Genomic DNA, 19344 nt, shown 5'->3' with positions numbered 1-19344 from the left:
CTTCGTATTCTAAGGCATCCTGATCTCGATTCAACCAGGAGGTCGCCGGTTCTTGAATTAGCATAGAACGACTCCTTCCTCATTTGTCTTTTTGAGATTTCTACACAGGTCCGGAATTTGATTTTTTTTTGTTGTTGTTGAATTAATGCTCTTCTCACTCTCTGTCAGCCTTCCCCCTATGGTGTACGTCTCACAACTGCAGCTCCGCGATTTGTGTGGCAAGTACTTCTGAGTGTTGAGTTCATTTTACACCACTTCGGCAGTTTACCATATCTGGTAAGCTAACGCGAAACCACGCCCACTGAGCCTCCACACGCGCAAATCAACACAAGGCAGAAAAATGCCTACAGATGAAGCGAACTGCTTGCCGGAAGTGACAGACCTCTCGGGACTGTTGCGTGCACGGAATTCGTCATTGCATGTGCACTGAAACTGTAGTGGAGGAAATGGAAAGCATATTTACCCTTCGGCTTATATTCGAAGTGTATTTTTCACTCCGTGTCATGCTGGCTTTCCGTGTCATGCTGGCTTGCGATGTCCTCCTACAACAGTGAGTGCCCTTCTTCTTCTTCTTCTTCTTCACCCCAGGTATATGGCACATACCCACACGGGGGGATTGGCCAAGGCGTAGTAGAATAAACAAAGAAGTTTCCATGGAAGATTACGACAAAATTGTAGCACCAATCGTGCATTTTGAAAAATCAATGAATAAAAACAACAGAACAATATTGACAGTTAAATAACAGACAGCATTTTGGTGAAAAAAGAAGAGCTCGTAGAACTTTAAAAGAATTAGCACATCAACGTACCAGTTGCAATTATGTAATCGTGGAGAAACCCACAAACAGAACCCAATGCAAATGCCCTTGGCGTTCGCACCAAACGATAATAATACTGGCAAAGATAAAGGGAGCCCTAACCTGGAGAGAGGGACCTCCAGGTAAATTTTTCTCTGAAGTGCGAACTTTGGGCAGTAGAGGAGAAAAGGTCTAAAGATTCAACTTTCCCACATGCGTCACATAGGTTCGTCGGTGTCAACCCACACCTGCATAGATATAAATTCAAACTTGGAATCCTGCACCGCAACCGCGTCATTGTTACCTCACACAGCCTGGATTTACACGAACGGACGTTCCAATTATATGCTAAGTGCTGATAGTCAGTGGTATTTAGTAGGGGATCTCGTAACCTGGCTGATATATGTAGGAACCGCTGAAACCTGGAAATCGCCAGAGGCTGAAATTCGGGCTGAAATTCTTCTTCTTCTTCTTCTTCTTCTTCTTCTTCTTCTTCTTCTTCTTCTTCTTCTTCTTCTTCTTCTTCTTCTTCTTCTTCTCGGTGATTCAGAAATTCTGCGAAACTTACTGAATGAAAAAAATAATGTGAATTAGTTCAGCTTATCCAGGATATACAAAGCAAAAGATGTCGGCGTTTACTGTGTTGATTGGCGTTGGCGTTGACAATGTTCTAGACGGCGATGGCTTTGTGGAAAGGAAGGGCGCATAATTGGCTCCCTGGTTACATGTGGCGGTGGTGTGAGAGAGAGATGTGGCCTGAATGCATTAGCGCTGACAGCATTTGGGCTGACATGCGACACTGCAGCAATGGTTAGGCCGCGTTCATCTGGTGATCAACCTCTCGCGACCAACCATTAACTGCATTCCACCTCCCAGGGTGGCAGGGAGGAAGCGCTGCCTGTCTAGTGTGCGGAACGCAATCAAAGCAGGCTTTTGCAGTTGGACGCCAACGCCACGTACATGAAAGCGAGATTGAGGTCTCCACTGACCCACGGAGCCGGTTGTGCGCCTTTCCTTTCGTGAAAATGAGCGGCATTTGCAAAGTTGTCAACGCCAATGAACTCTATGAACGCCGTCGGCTCAGTTGTCTTGTTTGGTTTTTGAGGAAAGGAAACGGCACAGTAAATTGGCTGTTTTTTTGGGGGGAAAGGAAATGGCGCAGTATTTGTATCACATATCGACGGACACCTTAATCACGCCGTAAGGGAAGGGATAAAGGAGGGAGTCAAAGAAGAAAGGAGGAAAGAGGTGCCGTAGTGGAGGGCTCCGGAATAATTTCGACCACTTGGGGACCTTTAGCGTGCACTGACATCGCACAGCACACGGGTGCCTTAGCGTTTTTCCTCCATAAAGACGCAGCCGCCGCGGTCGAGTTCGAACCCAGGAACTCCGGATCAGTAGTCGAGCGCCGCCCCGCCGCGGTGGCTCAGTGGTTAGGGCGCTCGACTACTGATCCGGAGTTCCCGGGTTCGAACCCGACCGCGGCGGCTGCGTTTTTATGGAGAAAAAACGCTAAGGCGCCCGTGTGCTGTGCGATGTCAGTGCACGTTAAAGATCCCCAGGTGGTCGAAAGTATTCCGGAGCCCTCCACTACGGACCTATTTGTTCCTCTCTTCTTTCACTCCCTCCTTTATCCCTTCCCTTACGGCGCGGTTCAGGTGTCCAACGATACATGAGACAGATACTGCGCCATTTCCTTTCCACCAAAAACCAATTATTATTATTGTTAGTCGAGCGCCCTAACCACTGAGCCACCGCGGTGGGTCAGTAACCGTCTCACATATCTCGGTGGACACCCAAACCGCGCCGTAAAGGAAGGAATAAAGGAGGGAGGGAAAGAAGAGTAATAATTGTTAACAATATTATTATTAATTGGTTTTTGGGGAAAGGAAATGGTGCAGCATGTCTCATATATCGTTGGAAACCTGAACTACGCCGTAAGGGAAGAGATAAATGAGGGAGTGAAAAAAGAAAGGAAGAAGGAGGTGCCGTAGTGGAGGGCTCCGGAATAATTTCGACCACCTGGGGATCTTTAACGTGCACTGACATCGCACAGCACACGGGCGCCTCAGTGTTTTGCCTCCACAAAAGCGCAGCCGCCGCGGTCGGGTTCGAACCCGGGAACTCCGGATCAGTAGCCGAGCACTCTAACCACTGAGCCACCGCGGCGGGTGAAGTAGAAAGAGAAAAAAAGGAGAAAACTGAAAATTGAAAGTTGGATTTTGGATTTCGAGGAAAGGCGCGGCGCTGGGCAGCGGCGGAACACCTGTGGCTCGGTGCTACTAGTGACACATGCGCAGTAGTGACTAAGGAGCGAGAGAGAAAGAAATATCCGCGGCCAGGCGCACGTTGTGACGTCATATGCCTCCTCGGAGCACCGCCACGTCGAAACCGTAAGTTCGCGGCCAGTAAAGCTTTCGCTTTTAAATTGCGAAATGTACTCGAGAGGGTCTTGAGGAAGTCATTTGGGTAGGAAAATGAGCGGCTTGATATGACATAAATATGAAGGAAGCCAACAGTGGAAGTAGAGTGGAATGTTTCTTTTTGTTCTTTAAATATGCGGTGCTGATCAATGGGAAAATAGTAGTGAAATTATTTTTTACCGACAATTAAAAAGCATAAGAAAAGACGCACGTCGCCTACGTGATCCGAAGCAGCGACTTCCGCTTGCCACGTACAGCGACGGCTGTGCAAGCTTCAATTTTCGAGTGTATTTATACTGCGAGTAAACTAATCTTGGGAGTGTTCACCAGCGCCATCCTCGATCATAGCGGCGGACGTCGAACGTCCTTAATACTGTATTACAGCAAGTGCCACGCGGTCTAAACGGATTACAATAGGGGCGAGGACCTTTCGGAAGCTGACAGAGGACATAGCAGCACTGATGACACCCTCCTGGCAACAAAAACAAAAAAGCAACCGCCTGGCAGAATCTCGACTTAGTCGCTTCAAATTTTTTTTACGTGTAGCTCCGACAGAACAGGGAGATACGTGTGTTACAGATAACAGGGATGAAGACTAAATCTCCGAAATGTGGTCATCATCGTCATCACCACCACCAGCAGCAGCCAAGGTGAGCGAGAGGAAGCTGCGAGAAAGAGTGGAGTGGTCGGCCACGCTCTGGCCTGCTGCTCACACTGGGGAAGATAGAAAAAGTGGTAGAATTTGGAAGTGCTGATAAAAACTGTGGTGAATCCGGTGAGGGGCAAGCGCGATGCGAAAGGTCATATACGTGCAACCGTGAGAGACGATTATTCGAAAAATGTCAGTACGAATAAAATGTTACACAATAAATATTCGTATTTGACCCGAAAGCTCAGTCTAATATACGCATATCGAATATTTCAAAGGACATGAATATCTGATTCAAACTGGAGAGCTTTCAACAAGTATTTCATTTTTTGTTGGCGGTCAAGGCTAAGATGGCTCCACCTAGAATGATACAGCAACATAGCGAATTTTTCGTGACATCGTGTTTCTCATTACATTATTACACGTGTGATATTTTTAGGCTCTTTTCCTCCGAATATGCTACCATTTCTTATTATGCTTTTAGACACAGTTATGGGGCTTAAACCTGGGGTATTTTTTTTCCTCATGAGCATCGCTGGACTCTCCATTATGAAAAGATAATTACGGTAGTCATAGTTTTCATGTAAACAAGGGTGCCGTTTCAAGGTCTGGCCTCACTAATTCGAACTATGCTTTATCGTTAAGGCTTTCTGGTTCATTCTCCAGCAAGGTTAAATCCCCAGCATATAAAAATAGAAGTTTCATTCTGAACAATTATGGATCTGAGATTCATTATTCGCGGCAATGATAACCAGCCCTCATAATCAGCCGGATCACCTACGGTCTCCCCTATTGTTGGGATGGGATAGCAGTATCCCACCGCTGCCACCAGTTGGCTATGAGGTAGCGTGGTCGGGCCGGAGAAGGGACGCGGAGGATCGGAGACGTGGTTACGAAGGGAAAAGCAAGGAAAAACTTTATACAGACTATTTACATAATGTACAAGTAATGGCAACTGAGAGTGCCTCTTAGAAAAGGAAGTCTTAGGAGACGAGTGTCTCTCCGCAATCGGGGTCTCTCCCAGCAAAGGGTGTCTCTGGTACCAAACCAGCAGCTCGTTAAATACCCTTCGTATTGCCCAGATCCCTGGCTGGGGAATACAGTTCGAAGAATGATGTCCAATCAAACGTGCAGGCGATGACACTGATGGTACCACCCACGGCAAGGGGTGGTGCTGATGCCTCTCTCAGCTCGTCGATGGAAAGTGTACAAGACACTGTCACGTTGTCAACACAGCTGCCAGGTGGGCGCGCACGTGGGTTTGGAATACGCCCACGTTGCACAGGAATGCTCCCACTTGGCACCCACGTGGCACAGCAATGTCAAGCCGTTTCCCAGCAGGGGGTGAAAGACCTTGCACTTCCTCGCCTGTTGTCCGAAACGCGGAACCTCTGTCGAAGGCGCTGCACCCCAGCGTGACTGATGAGAGCAACGCTCCGTCCTGCGACCCGATGGCACACTCGGCCACGTGGTGCCGCCATTGTCGCCGCTGCTTTCGCGAACGCCAGTCAGCAGCGTTTCTTCAGAAGTCTCAATAGCCTTCACGTTGTTCTTCTGGAAATCCTGGTCGGGGAGTCGGCGTCTTTATTCATTTGGACTGGAAGGCACGCCGGGCATAACACTTTCAAACCCTATGCAAAAGTTAACAGAAGCAGATTGATGCAGTGATTCGGATTGTGTACCGTACGGCCCTAGGCCTCCCCATCAATACTTTTAATGAAAGGCTCTTATCCGGACTGCACAGTTTTGACGAATTACGTGGCGCAGTCCTCATATCACAGAAGATCAGGCTCCAGACCATCGTGGTAGGCACAGAGATCCTCAAACGGGTAGGCACCGCAGAAGACCTGCGAGCACTGGTTTTCAAACTATCACTCTCGCATGAGATCCGACATGCACCGCGAACTGCACGCAAGCCGCCGCCGGTCAAGGTTCGGCGCCTACGCTCACAATTCGAGTCACCGAAGCAGTGTATGTGGCAGCCTACCCGGATGGTAACGCTGTCGCGGTAGCGGCCCTGAACAATAGTTTCAATCCTGTTCTGACGGCCTCTATACGAGCCAAGAGCCCGGTCACAGCAAAGGTCACTGCAGGGGCAATGGCTATCAAACACTTTGATGACGTCTCTCCTCCCATCGGTACCGCTTCCCACGTCGTCACCGACTCTCAACGAGCCTGCCGACTACCCACCCAAGCGGCGCGATCATCCTGGGCTCCCGCCTCACCGAACATTATCACAGTACGCGGACTGCAGGCCACGGGGGCCTCGAGGAGAACGAGAGGGTTAACGCTTTAGTTTGTGATCATACCAACCGAGTTGAGCTGCCCACTCCTCGCCTCATTCAGCACGCCTTGAGACCCAGCGGCTCGACCTCCGGATTAATCCGCCACCACATACGCGCCTCACCTCAGGGAAAGCTTGCGCCTGGCCTCATATGCAAACAAGTACCTTTCCGAGCCTTTCAGTATTCCACAAAACTCATTCCACCCAATACCGAAACGCTTGCCCTTGGTGCAGCGCTATAGTCTGACGATCCTTCATATATCATGGGGGTGCCCGGCTAAACCGCGACATTTACAGACACCGGAACGTCACTCGAGCAGTGGGAGGTACAACACAACTGAGCAGCGTCACTCTGGCGAGCCAACGAGCGCTCATCCAACTGCGCTCGTCGGCCAAGGCCAGCGGGGTCCTGGACTGAGTGAGTAAAAACTTTATTGAACGAAACGCTAGAGTGGTGGTCAGTAGGTGAAGTCCAGACCATGCAGGTCTTGGATCGCATAGGCCCATTCCACGGCCTTGACTCGAATGTCTCGGTCGTCGCTGGCCTTTACTGAAAGCCACGCGTCAGGTGAGGGAGCAGCCATGAGTAGTGGGGTGGAGGATGCGCTTTACAGTCCAAGATTGTGTGGTCCAAAGTAGCTTTTGCGCTGCAGGAGCGGAAGTTTGGGCTACAGATATGAGTACATATGCGCGAATGCACATTTGGGTTGAGGTCCACGCCAGCTGCTGCTCTTTCGAGAGGGAGTGGTGCGGCGGCGGGAATTGCCTTCGTCTGAGTTTGAAATGGGTGGCGTTGTCGTGGTAGGAGGTTAGAGCTTCGTCGATTGCGTCCGGGTTCAGACCATCCGCTGCTCGGCAGGCTCTAACTCGAGCTTTTGCGTGGGCGGCCTCGTTGCCGGGGTTTCCGGCGTGCGCCGGGACCCATATCAGGTCAGTGTCACGGAGATGGGATGTAACGTCAACATTTTTCAGTGTTTTTCTGGCAGTGAGTGAGATGCGGCCTTTGGCAAAGTTGGTGATGGCATATAGCTTTATTCGATTCAGAGTTGGTTCACGGCACTAGTCCTGTGAAGTGTCGCTGGTGCCAGCGCAGTGCAGGACGAGTTCTGTGGTGCAGGTGCAGCGCGTCAGCAGCGCCGCACCTTGTGTGCGACGACTTTCAATCGAGCGCGTGCAGGCAGTTCTTGCTGTCTGCTCGCCGTGGAGATGTTCAGTGGTGCAGTTCTCGCGTGTGTTTTTTGTGTGCGGTCGCTTTCGTGCATAACGAGACTTGCGTCGTCCGTGGAGTTGACCATGGTCGATGACGGGGACATCACCTAGTTCTTTGTTATGGAGTAGTTCTACGCTTGCGACAGTAATACCAGGAAACCGACTCCGTGCTGTCCTTTGCCGCAACTCACTTGTTTGGACCGATTGCAGCCGAATTCCGAAGTACTGTAAAATCGCTGTTGCAATTGCTACTTCAATTTAGAATACATGAGGCTCTTCAGAATATCTAGAGAGTCGTTCTAAGAACTTTCAGCGCACTTCAAGGCCCTTCATATTTTCCGGCGCCTATAGGGGGGGGGGGGGCGCCCACATATTACCGTCGAGAGCCCGCCTCGCTCATTTAGCTCTTTATAAGCAGTTTAAAAGCTAACTCGCTGCTTTGCGTGAGCCCCGGCATCCCCGTAGCCGCAGCAGAATTAATGTCCAGGCAGCGGCGAACCAGCAGCATCTGCCAGCATGCTAGCGCAGCAGGCAGAGGTACCGGCGCCGGCAAAACACGCCCACGATTCGCCCTGCGCGTATTTTTCCAACAGCCCACGCACCATTGTTGCGCCGTCTGAAAAAAAATTTTTTTGTGTGTGTGAACTCGCACGCACACGGACGGCTTAGCTATCTGTTACAAGTAAGTAGCAGGTACAACAAAAAAACACAGAAAGTTACCTGCTGTCGCGTATATTTCAGCGTCATTTTCTCGCAAAATGACATAGGACCCGTCGACGACAGCGAAGACCTCCCACAATTCACCTTAAATACTTACGAGCATGTTAGCGTCGTCTGCTCAAAGCTGTCTGCATGTGCACAACTTTCTTGCACCTCCTTCGCGGGCGGTGCCAAGGTTCCTTGCACCACAGCGACACCACGGCTGTACCCAAATCAATCGCGGGCAGTGGTGCAGGGGGCGCTTTGAATCGAGAGCTTTTAGGGTGCCTCGATGCCAGCGCCGCCGGGGTGGAGACAGCTTCAGCGGCGCCGCCATATTGATCACACGAGATCAGCGGCGCTAGCGTTTGTAACGGCGCCGTTCATGCTCTCGGCGCGCTTCAAAGTGCTTTAACTTGAACGGCCTTTTGCAACGAGAGCTACACTGGGCTACCAGTCGAGCATTTCGCGGTACATGGGAGAGGCTAGTTGTGATTCAATATGGCGGCGTCGCTTAAGTTGTCTCCACCCGGCGCTAGCATCGAGGCACCCTAGAGAGCTTTGGCGCAGCGCACCGTGAACCGGTGCCGGCGGTGCAGAGAACCACGGCTGAATCGAACAAACGTTTCGTCGGATCGCTAACGATTGTCCCAAACCAAATCAGAACGCCTGGACTGAGGACTCCAGCCACCAGCTCAATCAACACCTTTCCTTTGCTGAATAAACGTTTTTTCTCTTCCTCACCACTGGGTATGTGCATGTCACTTTTGCAGCGCAGTTAAAAAACGAAAACACAAGCAGCACTCCAGAAGCCAAGCTAAGCTCGGCTGTCGGGAAGAGAAGAGTGACTTGAGAACCTCGGCACGCGGCAAGCTACAGTCACTTCGGAGATCGCATCAAAGGCACATGTAAGCATCCGGTAGTTTATCCTGGGTAACGTTGTTTGGCTAGACGAGTATTGAAAGCGGGAAAACACATAGATCAGTGAAAATGTAGCTTCACACTGTGTAGCTAATTATTCCAAATTTGAATGCACCGCCACAACCTGCAATGCAAGCGAGAACTACGCACAAAATCAGTGTTATCCAACTCAATCCAATCCGAAATTGTTATCAAACTGGGAGCAGTTTCCTTCGCGTCCGGTTTGTGGGTTTGTAGTGGGTGGGAACAGTGAGCTAAGCCGCATTAAACGCTGTGGGACCTGCCTTTCGCCCCTTCAAACGAAACCAGACATGCCGGTAAGGTAGCAATTATTTTTATGTAATTTGCAGCTCACTGCTGATTGTACGTGTTTACTGCCGCGCGGAAGCGCACTCCGATGTTACTGGTAGCTTCCCGCCCTGCAGTGAACGTTGATGCTATTTTGTGGCCTGCATAATGTGCTGTTTTACTTTGAGGTTTAATTTCTTTTCACTAGGCATGGGATGACGAACAAACGTAAGTATCTTGTTCACGTGCGATGGGTGTGGACTTTGAAACCACACCTTAACGTGTCATCGTTGGGTAGCTGCGTTGGCTGCTCACCTCAGCCAGCTCTCCAAACAAACGCAGCAAGGTTTTTCCTTCGCGAAGTGTTTTATAAGTTAGCAGCGTCCGTGAAGCGTGGTACACACATCGAATCAAGTGACCCGTGAGAAGGACAAAGCCGGGGCGCGGTTGAGTGAATAAGCGATTACTCATTCTGCGTATCGCTCTGTGCGGGCCTTGAGCGTCTCAGTTGCAAACAGCTTACCGGCAAGTGAACACTCAGCAGCAGTAAAGACGACTGTAGCAGCTGTTTGCGAACCGATATTGGCCACATTATGTCGATGGATATAGAAAACTGGATCAAGCCCCGTATGGTGCGTGTGACCTGCCTCTTGATTGTCGCCCCACTGCAGAACCGCGTAAAATGAGAGCTTTTCGTTACGTTGCAATAATCGTTAGACGCTTAGAACATTTTTAAATATCCTTTCATGTGTTCATACTTTCTGCCATATAACGACTTCTTATGCATTCCAGTGCAAACCTTTGCTTACATGAATCATCAAGGAATTAATCAGTCTAAAAGTTAATGACGGCGATGTAGTCAGAAAGGTGCGAGAATAGTTTTGTTGATGCATGCAGCCTATCAGCAACACTTTCGAACTTGTGCATCATTACCATGAAATGACCATTCTAGATATTGCCAGCGTCAAGTCGAGGCGCATATGTGAATTCGGATGTGGAAGACATGGAAGGTGGGTTGCTACACTCCATTAGAAACTCAGAATGTATCAGGTGACCCAGCCTTTGTGATGCGGTAGCTCTTTGAGCTGTTCATTCCTTTTCAACTAAAATGAACTGGGCCAGGCATGCACTTTTAACTGGTGTTTTTAGCAGATATGAACATTCAAAGCAAGCGTACCTTGTGCGCACGCTTCCTGTACAACGAAATCAAAAACAACTAAGTGTCTAGTCATTGCTTGAGTTTACAATCATGCCTCGTTAATATAAATAATTTGGTTCCTGAGCAAAACTCTCCATAAAGCGTATCACCCCCAATAACAAATTGTTGAAAAAAGAAAAGATCGGAAGTAACACCTAGTGATTAAGGCCTGCTTATGTGCATAGGCATGTGCAGTGGAGTGGGAATTTAACACTACTTTGGTAGCTCCAAGCACATTATCCTGGCCATCATCTTCTTAAAGCGTGAAGTGCAGTTTCAGGCTCCTAATGGTGCAGGAGACATGGCGTAATAACATCTCTCCTGCTACAACAGTTCACATCCCACGAATTACCAGTACACATGCAGACTGTTGCAACGCTAAATGTGCACTATGCGAAAGCTGCTTATTACGGGGGGTCGCCAATGCTGCAGATGATGCCGATTAATAATAAATTCTAATCAAATCAGGAAAGCACGTCATCCAAACTAGGTACTGAAGAAACAAGACTGTCGTATGCCATCTCTGCATCAAATTCTAGCGCGAATAAGCGAGTGGTTTAGCCTAGACGAGCATTTTACGGTGCGCGTTTAGCGTTGCAACAGTCTTTGTCTTTGCCCATTACTGACAACGCTTAAACGTGGCTTTCCGCATTTCATAAGCTGCAGAGAGCTTCCTTTGGAGCCATCCGTGCAGTTTGACGAATGGAAAAGCACATCAACCAGTCACTTTTACATTGTAAGGTATAAAGTGAGAAAAACAAAAAAATCCTGTTACTTGTTCACTTGCGCTTTCACACTGTCTTTGGCTTGAACCCGCGATACACCGGGGGTGTGGATTGAAAACCTTTTCTTTCGGCCTTGCATTGCTGTCTGTCTATGACTGATGTCTGACAATAAGAATGCAAGAAAGGAAACATCTAATGAGGATAGGTGAGCTTTTGATCTCAATGCTGTCCATAATGAACATGACAAAAATATGTTGGGCCCAGTGGGCACATTGCATTTTCGCCCTATTCATTGACCGGACAGCTATTGTACATACTAACGAGGCACAAATACATTGAAGGAGTTTGTTCCCCAGAAAGATTGTCCATAATTTGACGCTTTCTTATTAATGAGGGTCGTGTTAACGAAGCATGACTATAATTGATCTTCCTGCAATTATGCCATTTCTGCTTCCAATAGACTGATAAGGGGGAAATTCATAAGCATCAGAATTATTGCCTATGAGAGGGTACTACTAGTTCAGTTTATGAGGTTTAACGTCCCCAAGTGACTAATGCTATGAGGGATGCCGTAGTGAAGGGCTCCGGATAATTTCGACCACCTGGGGTTCTTTAACGTGCACTGACATCGCACAGTACGAGGGCCTGTAGAATTTCGCTACATCGAAATTCGACCGCCGTGGCCGGACTATTTCTCTGATATGATGGTGCTTGTGGGAGAGCTGCTCGTGTGACATTATATTAGAATGATTCATGGCTTCTTTCAATTACTTTTTGAATGTTTGGCAGCTTGTGACATCAATTCATTGACTGAATCATTGTAGTATGTAAGATACGCTGGGGATTGGTTACGAATGTTAAATATACAAATGTTCCCACTCTGAGAGCTGCTGTCTTGATATTCGTTACTAACCAAGCTATACTAAGCTATACTAACCAAGATGTACTAACCAAGCTTATGTAAAACAGTGCCTACTTCTCTCTTCAAGGAACTTAGAATGTTTTGTTTATATCTTAAATTTCATATGTCAGCTATGGTGACCTTCATGATACTTTTAGACCAAGGTAACACTGTATCACTGTCATGGCTTATTATGCTTTCATCCTGTGCTAGCATACTTGTTTGCTGTGTTCATGCAGTTAAGAAACAAGTTACGCTTAAGAATTTCTTTGTACTACGTTGCACCAGTAACTCGTACTTGGCATTTTATCAATTCAACATCATTGTTTAACATATCTTTTTAACGGCAGAGTCATTTAAAGGTACAACCTTGCACCAAAGCATGACCTTTTGTGTAAGACTTCAATTTTCTAATACATGCATGTGCATATATGTGTCTTTTGTTGACACTTCCACACTTCAACACGGGTATTTGTGCACCTGATAACAGAACAATGCTTTAACGTGGTACACAGGAAGAGGACACCATGTCAAAATGCGGTTTTCTCATTATGTTCCCGGATCTGCTCCAGCTACCCCAACTAAATACTGTTCTCATGTAATTTGTGCTGCTTCGTTTTGCAGGCCTACCACTCCCAATTCACAAATGGCTCGGCAGGGTCTGTGGGCAACATGGTCATTCTTCCCATCAGGTCTCAGTACAGGGGCCCAGCTCCAAAGAGCAGTGGGTATTTTCTGCCTCATGAACAGTTGACTGTAATTGTGAATTCTTAATGCTGGACCCAGTCGGTATGCTGTACTTGCTACGCTTTTGGCATATCATTGTCCTTGTAGCTGATTCAGCCTGGTTATTCTGGAGCCATTCCTGCCACATCGGGTATGCTTTGCTAAAGTGAGGTTACTGCACTGTGTGGTCCAGTCTGGAGCACGCAGTACAAGCGGTGGTGGCAGATATGAAGACTTGCAACTAAATCATTGTACATAGAGAATGACAGGAGCTAGATATAATTGAGGTTTTGTAACATTGCTAGAAGTTGGGTGTTGCTGCAAAAGTGCTGTAGTCGTACACACAGTGCATGTAGGATGCTAATATTTTGGGTCATTTGGAGTGTTGACTTGGTATGAGATAAATGTAAATATTTTAAAGCTCCTAAGCTTCATGACTGTTTTCTTTTGTTAATCATGTAAAAAAAAAAGATGAAATGCTCATGAAAGTGGAACTTTGTTTTCAGCTGATGAAACCGACATCATTGATGAAGCACTCTACTTTTTCAAGGCCAATGTTTTCTTCCGAACATATGAAATAAAGGTGGGTAGATCGCTGCATGCCAAGCTATGTGCAATTACTCTGAAATCTTTGGGACATGCTTGCTGCTGTTATTCACTCTTGTGTACAAGCCTCATAGTGAAATATACCAACTCACTGCCTACTGTGTCTTGAAAGGGCAACTGTGGAGGATTTTGAGCATTTTGAGTTGACTGTCGCATTATATTCCTTGGATGTGCACTAGTTCCGTTGAATAGTTTTTAAAAATAATGAGATAAAGAATTATGAAACAGTGGATGGAAACCAGAAAACCGAAACTGGATTTCTACTACAGTATGGCGTCGTGAAGTACTAAATTGCAGATTGTACAGTTTAATGTCCCGATGCGGAACTTGGGCTAGAAGGGATGCCGTAGTTGAGGGATCAAAAGACAAAGGATCAGAAGACCCTGGAAAATCTGCTGTGAAAGTTTCAGTGAAACGTGTGGAGGTCAAAAACTGACAGAGTTACCCTTTAAAGGGACACTGAGGGCAAACTGAGTATTGATAGGTTACTGTGTTTTAATGAAAAAGACGCTAATTTTCACTGAAAGCAGAGCTTTTACAGGATCAAAAAGGTAAAAAAAAAATTATATAGATGCTACCGCCGCCAGCAATTTTCGCGGTTGAATTGAGGTGTGTCAAGAAAGCTTTTTTGTGCCTACATCTTGGAGGCTACGCCGTACCACCATTCACTCCCAAACAGTGATCACGGAGTCCCTCTCGGTCTTTGCAAGTTTGAATCATGTGGCGAGAAAGCCTTTAAACCCAATTTTTTCAGCAATTACTTTACCTTTTATTGCTGGACAAACATCACTGCAGCCTCAAAGAGCCGAACAAATGATGTTTACAAATAAGAAAATCTGATGGAGTTGTCCTCAGTGTTCGTTTATCATGTCTGGAGATGGTACTTGCCTTGTTCATCCCATCTGAGGGTGGCAGGTTCGTGTGCTGCTATGTTATGTTTGTAGTGTCAGGTCATATGAGCACTCTTTTTATCAAAATTTTTATGGGAATCAGTGATATTTAAGTTGCATATGTGCATATAACTTGCCTCTCCCCAGGTGCACTTGCACGCTGGAATGCGCCTTTGTGTGTTGCCAGTCTTGTGTACCATGTTTGACTACTGTCGTAAATCGATGGGTTTAGCATGCGTGTCATGGTGAGTGCAGTGGGGTATTTTAAATATACTTATCTTTGTAATTTGTAATCAGAAATAACAGTTGTTTGTTTGATCTGGGTAGCTATAAAGAGCCTGCGCATCATTATTTGTGGTTCCCTTACTTTTTTTTTTACTTTTTATTGCTGTGCAGGCCCTGCACACTACACAGCTGTTGTGATATGTTGAAATTACCTTTTGCCCTGATTTCAGAATGAAGCCGATCGTGTGCTGATATACTTGACACTGTACATTTCTGAGTGTTTGAAAAAGCTTCAGAAGGCAAGTGCTGACTACTTCAGATGTTTTTGTACTGCTACTAGCTCTTATTACTCTGAGAGCAAGAACAAATAGTGGGAAGAGGGCAAAACCCATGAGCTGTGCTGCCATTGAAGGTGCAAGTGCATATTCAACACTAAACAGCTACTGTTACTTATTGGAAACGTGTAACTGGCATGAAACGCCTTAAAAGAATGCTAGCTCTAAAGGCGCTGTTCAAACGAATACTACTGAGAGGTTACTTAAGCTTTGGATATATGCAAGTCAACCCCCCCCCCCCCCCCCCCCCCCCCCTCGTTTTTTTGCAATGGTGACTTGACAGAAGGATCAGCATATATGTCAGGCAGTGACTCTTGCCTGCAGAAGAGTTTATCAGTAGCCATTATCGGTTTTCTGATTGGCATATAGTTTTCTGCTTGTCTGTATCTCATGTAAACTTTCTTATATATATTCTTTTTCATGTCTTGTCTTGGTGTGCAACAGTGCTCAAACAAAAACCAAGGTGTCCAGGACATGAAGGCACTGGCCATTTCAAAGTTTGACATTCCAGGAGAGGCAGGGTTCCCTTTGAATCCTGTCTATGCTAAGCCTTCATCCCAAGCAGAAGCAGGTGAGGTCACATGTACCTATGGATTTTGTGCAGTCGTGCACAAATGCTTCATTGAGCTTTGTAGATGCATAAAAGTAGCATTTACAGCTGCACTTTAAAGTGTTCCAGTTACCGAGTTCTCACAAAAATCATGTTTTTTGGCTCCTTTCCATCAGGTGTGTGCTAAGGTGGTGTTGCTGAAGGCTATCAAACTAGTAGAATTTTTTTAGGTTAAGCATCACTTAGTGTTTGGTTCAAGGAAAAAGTGCCTGTTGTGTGCACAATCTTCCACTTAGTGTTTGGTTCAAGGAAAAAGTGCCTGTTGTGTGCACAATCTTCAACATGAATGGTGCAAATAGTAATGACTAATGAGCCAAGCAATATTTGTCTGAAATAGTCATGCACATAACAGCACCTGTGCTTATTTTATAATGTTACCTCTTTATCAAATCTATACGATTTCCATAAAGTTAGTACTTCTGGCCAGCTCCAGGTTTGCTTCACTGAAGTGTTGTTTACTTCAATATGGGCAACATTTGAATGAAGGAATTTTGAGAAGAATAAGGCATTCATGTACTAGGCATTACACTTCTGTATGCACATTTTTCTGTTTTGTTCAGCCTATTTCTGAGCAACTACAACAAAGCTTTTCAGGCTGTGAACTTGTCCATTGCTTTTGCATTTGACTTGAAATTTTCTGTACATGGTCTCAAATTGAGTGCGTCTCCTCATTTGGTAGCATTCACAGCTGAACCTCAGTTGCGAAATCTCACGAGAACAAATATTTTCAGTCAAATTTTTTATGTTTGTATCAAATGCTAATAATAATGCTCAATAAATTATCTATACAATTAATTTTCTCTCAGTATCAAAACTTTTTCACCTTGCAACCTCACAGTAATGGAAGTTTCTGAATTGGCAGTCTGCATGTTTTCTTGGTGCCTGAGCCTGATATGAACTAAAACCCTCTAAAATGTGCCTGTTTCAATCAAGCGTAGAGGGTTCTCAATCTTTTAACCTTGGGGAACCCCATCGACTCTCCAAAGGTCCTGGGGACCCCACGTCTTGGCTTCTATTCCTCCCTGCCCAACATGCACTCGAAAAGGAGCATGCAAGTGCATGCCAGGTCAAGAACTGCCTAAATTCAATTAATAATGACTGGCTGTACAGTGAAACTGTCTGCAATGAACAATTAGTGTGGTTAGTCCAAAGTAAGGTGGTTAAAGGAAAAGTGGGAGTCGTGGCGTGCTCAGAGAACCCCAAAAGACACTCCAAGGAACTCCAGAGTGCGCATAACCCAGTTTGAGAACCCGTGCTCTAGCTGATGGGGTAAATGTGCGATGTCACTCTGTCATTGCTTACTGCGAGGAGCAGGTGGTGGTGATGACTATGAACTTTTTCTTCTTGTGCTGTTTTTGGTGGGCTTTTTGGTGCAAAGTTTGAACACTTTCGACGTTCTAATATTGCTATGAAACAGCAAAGTGTAACAAGGCAAATGGAAATGAGGTTCCTTTTGCCTCAGGGTTTTGCTTGAGCAAGACATGTGTATCGGTAGTGTGTACTGTCCCATTGAAAAACGGGACAGTACATGGGAAAAATTTGCATTCTCTGTTAATCCTATCCTTGTAGGGTTCAGCTGTATTTCAAATCATAGCTCCTAGCAGAAGTACTACACGGTAGTGCAGAGTGTGTGCTATATTAGTGTCTTATGCGTGCGGATATGTTAAATCAAATAGCTGCTCATTTCATTTCAGAGACTATGAGGGCTTACCTTACACAGCTGCGGCAAGAATGTGGGCAGCGTCTGTGTGACAAGGTTTTTGACAGCGAGACTGGAAAGCCGAGCAAGGTGAACTTGCACCAAATATTTGCAGTGCTGGTTTGCCTGATATTGTTGAGTTAGTACAAGTGTACTGAAGCTGTGTTTGCATTGTCCAGGCCTTAGCTTGGGAAGACGAATTTTTCCAGGAGGTCAATGGTGCACTGTTTTTTCTTTTCTTTGCAGTGGTGGTTATGCTTTGCGAAGAGGAAATTCATGGACAAGAGCCTGTCTGGCTTTGGTTCTGCATACCCATGATGTGCATGGTTCCAGGAATGAATGTAATTATGAATATATGAATGCTGACTTGCTAATAATCTGTTGGAGCTCTTCTGGCCGTCTGTGGAAAACAGTTTCATTGGCTATACAAGATGACTCAAGAGAGAGAAACCACTCTGTTTCGGTTGCATAGTAAGTCTTAATAATATCGATAGCTTGGCGATACTTGGGATGACAATGGCTCAAATGGATAGTGCAGATTTGCATTGAAATTCCAGGTTTTGGGCAATCTTCCACCCGCCTGCAGAAGTGGGAGTTGTCAGGAAGTTCAAAACAGCTGAATAGTTCAGGAAGATTGCAGGAAAACTTTACCCATTTGTTTCGACTGATGGCGATTCGCAGTTTTCACTTCAAATATGTATTAATAGATGGTGCTACATGCTTGGGAGCTACATGAGATGGGAGCTTTGATGCTAAATAAGGCTAGTTACTCACTAGTTTTGGAAATATATTGCAGGAAAAAATTTCCTCCCCTCTTCTTTTGAACACGACTATGGCATCATGGGAAGATGCGAAGTTTCAGGGGCGCTGAAATTCATGCACTCCTTTTTGGCAGTGAGGAGGATGCTGGCTGCAAATACCGTAAACTTTTAGACGATATTGAAAGCAGCGAGTGTGCTTGATACGCAAGGTGGAGATAAGTCTTAAGGGCTTGGACTCTGAGCCTGGCACTTCAGATGTAACTTCAGCCCCAGCTTGGAAATCTGAAAGCTTGCAAGAATATATTCGTTAAAGTGACATATTGGGCTTTTACATAAGCTTCATATTCTGCCTAAAAGGTGTTGAAAAAATGTGCTACATGAGGAAAGTTTATCTCATTGAAAAGATTGTTCACGTGGCCATGTTGCCCCAATACAAGAGCATCAGAAACCGGCTGTATCTCCAACCCAAATGTGTCTAGAGGCCTGTGATTACCAAATATTACTGAATAACAGACAGCATTGCACAAATGTTTAGTATGCTAAGCCCAAGGAGAAAACTTTACACCTGGGGGCTTCAAGATTTTTCAGAAATGAAAAATTTGGCTGGGTCTAGATTTGCAATTGTGTTGATAGCCAAATAAAATAAACATTTTTCGCATGCAATTTTTTCAGCACAAGTTGTTGCTGATTTTTTCCAGCATGTTGCGCCTTTGTGGATGGAATGGTGGAAGCAAATGGGTTAACGTAAAAATACACTGGTGGAGATGGGGGGATCGCTTTATGAAGCATGATGGCAAGTAAGAATGAGAGCCTGGTAAACAACCTTGGCACTAAGCACAGCTGAATTCCATTTCAGTGGTGTTTAGTTTACTCCCTCCCTGTTAGGTGAGACTTGCACAGGCTCGTGTGCTTCGCCTAGTGAAAAAACGGACACGGTGGGCACTGCCATACTGGTTGACTGTGCAGTGTCCAGATTTATTAGTGTGGTATGTTGTAGCTGTTCCAGGTTTCCTTGATTTTATGCAGCTAACTACATAGTGCATTTTAAAGGGAGCTGAGAACCATTATTTATTTTCATGCATGCACACTGCGCACAAACACACACAATTCACGTCATGACGGACTCGGCAGTTTCGCAGCTGTCGACAACTTGCTGCTCATGCTTTCTATCATGTGCGCACGTCAGAAAAGTCTGAAATACACGATGTGGACACACTTGCTGGAAATGGCAATGTGCGATAAATGCTCTGTGCAGTCGCAGGTGCACACAGTAGACTGTGAGGTCGTCATGGTGCCTTCGCACCCATTTTCCGCTACGTGTCGCATATGTTGAACATGGCGCCAGCCAGTAGTGCACATTTGAAATCATTTAAATTAGGAGTGGGTTTAAAAGTTACA

General features: G+C 46.1%; 1 protein-coding gene across 4 annotated transcripts in view; it reads left to right on the top strand.

Moving 5' to 3' along the window:
• Positions 1-9136: 9136 nt before the first annotated feature.
• The window catches only part of Arpc3A (Actin-related protein 2/3 complex, subunit 3A), an 11765-nt gene continuing 1557 nt past the window's right edge, over positions 9137-19344 (top strand). The window contains exons 1-8 of one of the 4 annotated variants that reach the window (XM_077653079.1): positions 9137-9299; positions 10223-10280; positions 12719-12818; positions 13327-13403; positions 14772-14840; positions 15321-15447; positions 17181-17275; positions 17432-17526. In XM_077653079.1, the coding sequence (XP_077509205.1) occupies positions 10263-10280; positions 12719-12818; positions 13327-13403; positions 14772-14840; positions 15321-15447; positions 17181-17275; positions 17432-17503 (558 nt within the window). In that variant the 5' untranslated portion in view covers positions 9137-9299; positions 10223-10262 and the 3' untranslated portion in view covers positions 17504-17526. Of the gene's footprint in view, positions 9300-9761; positions 9903-10222; positions 10281-12718; positions 12819-13326; positions 13404-14771; positions 14841-15320; positions 15448-17180; positions 17276-17431; positions 17657-19344 lie in introns of those variants that run through there. The other 3 variants (XM_077653080.1, XR_013312456.1, XM_077653078.1) reach the window with 3 other exon arrangements.

Source organism: Amblyomma americanum, chromosome 2 (genome assembly GCF_052857255.1).
Source record: "Amblyomma americanum isolate KBUSLIRL-KWMA chromosome 2, ASM5285725v1, whole genome shotgun sequence".
NCBI lineage: Eukaryota > Metazoa > Arthropoda > Arachnida > Ixodida > Ixodidae > Amblyomma > Amblyomma americanum.
The sequence above is the reverse complement of the archived record's forward strand: the minus strand, read 5'-3'. Positions and strand labels throughout refer to the sequence as shown.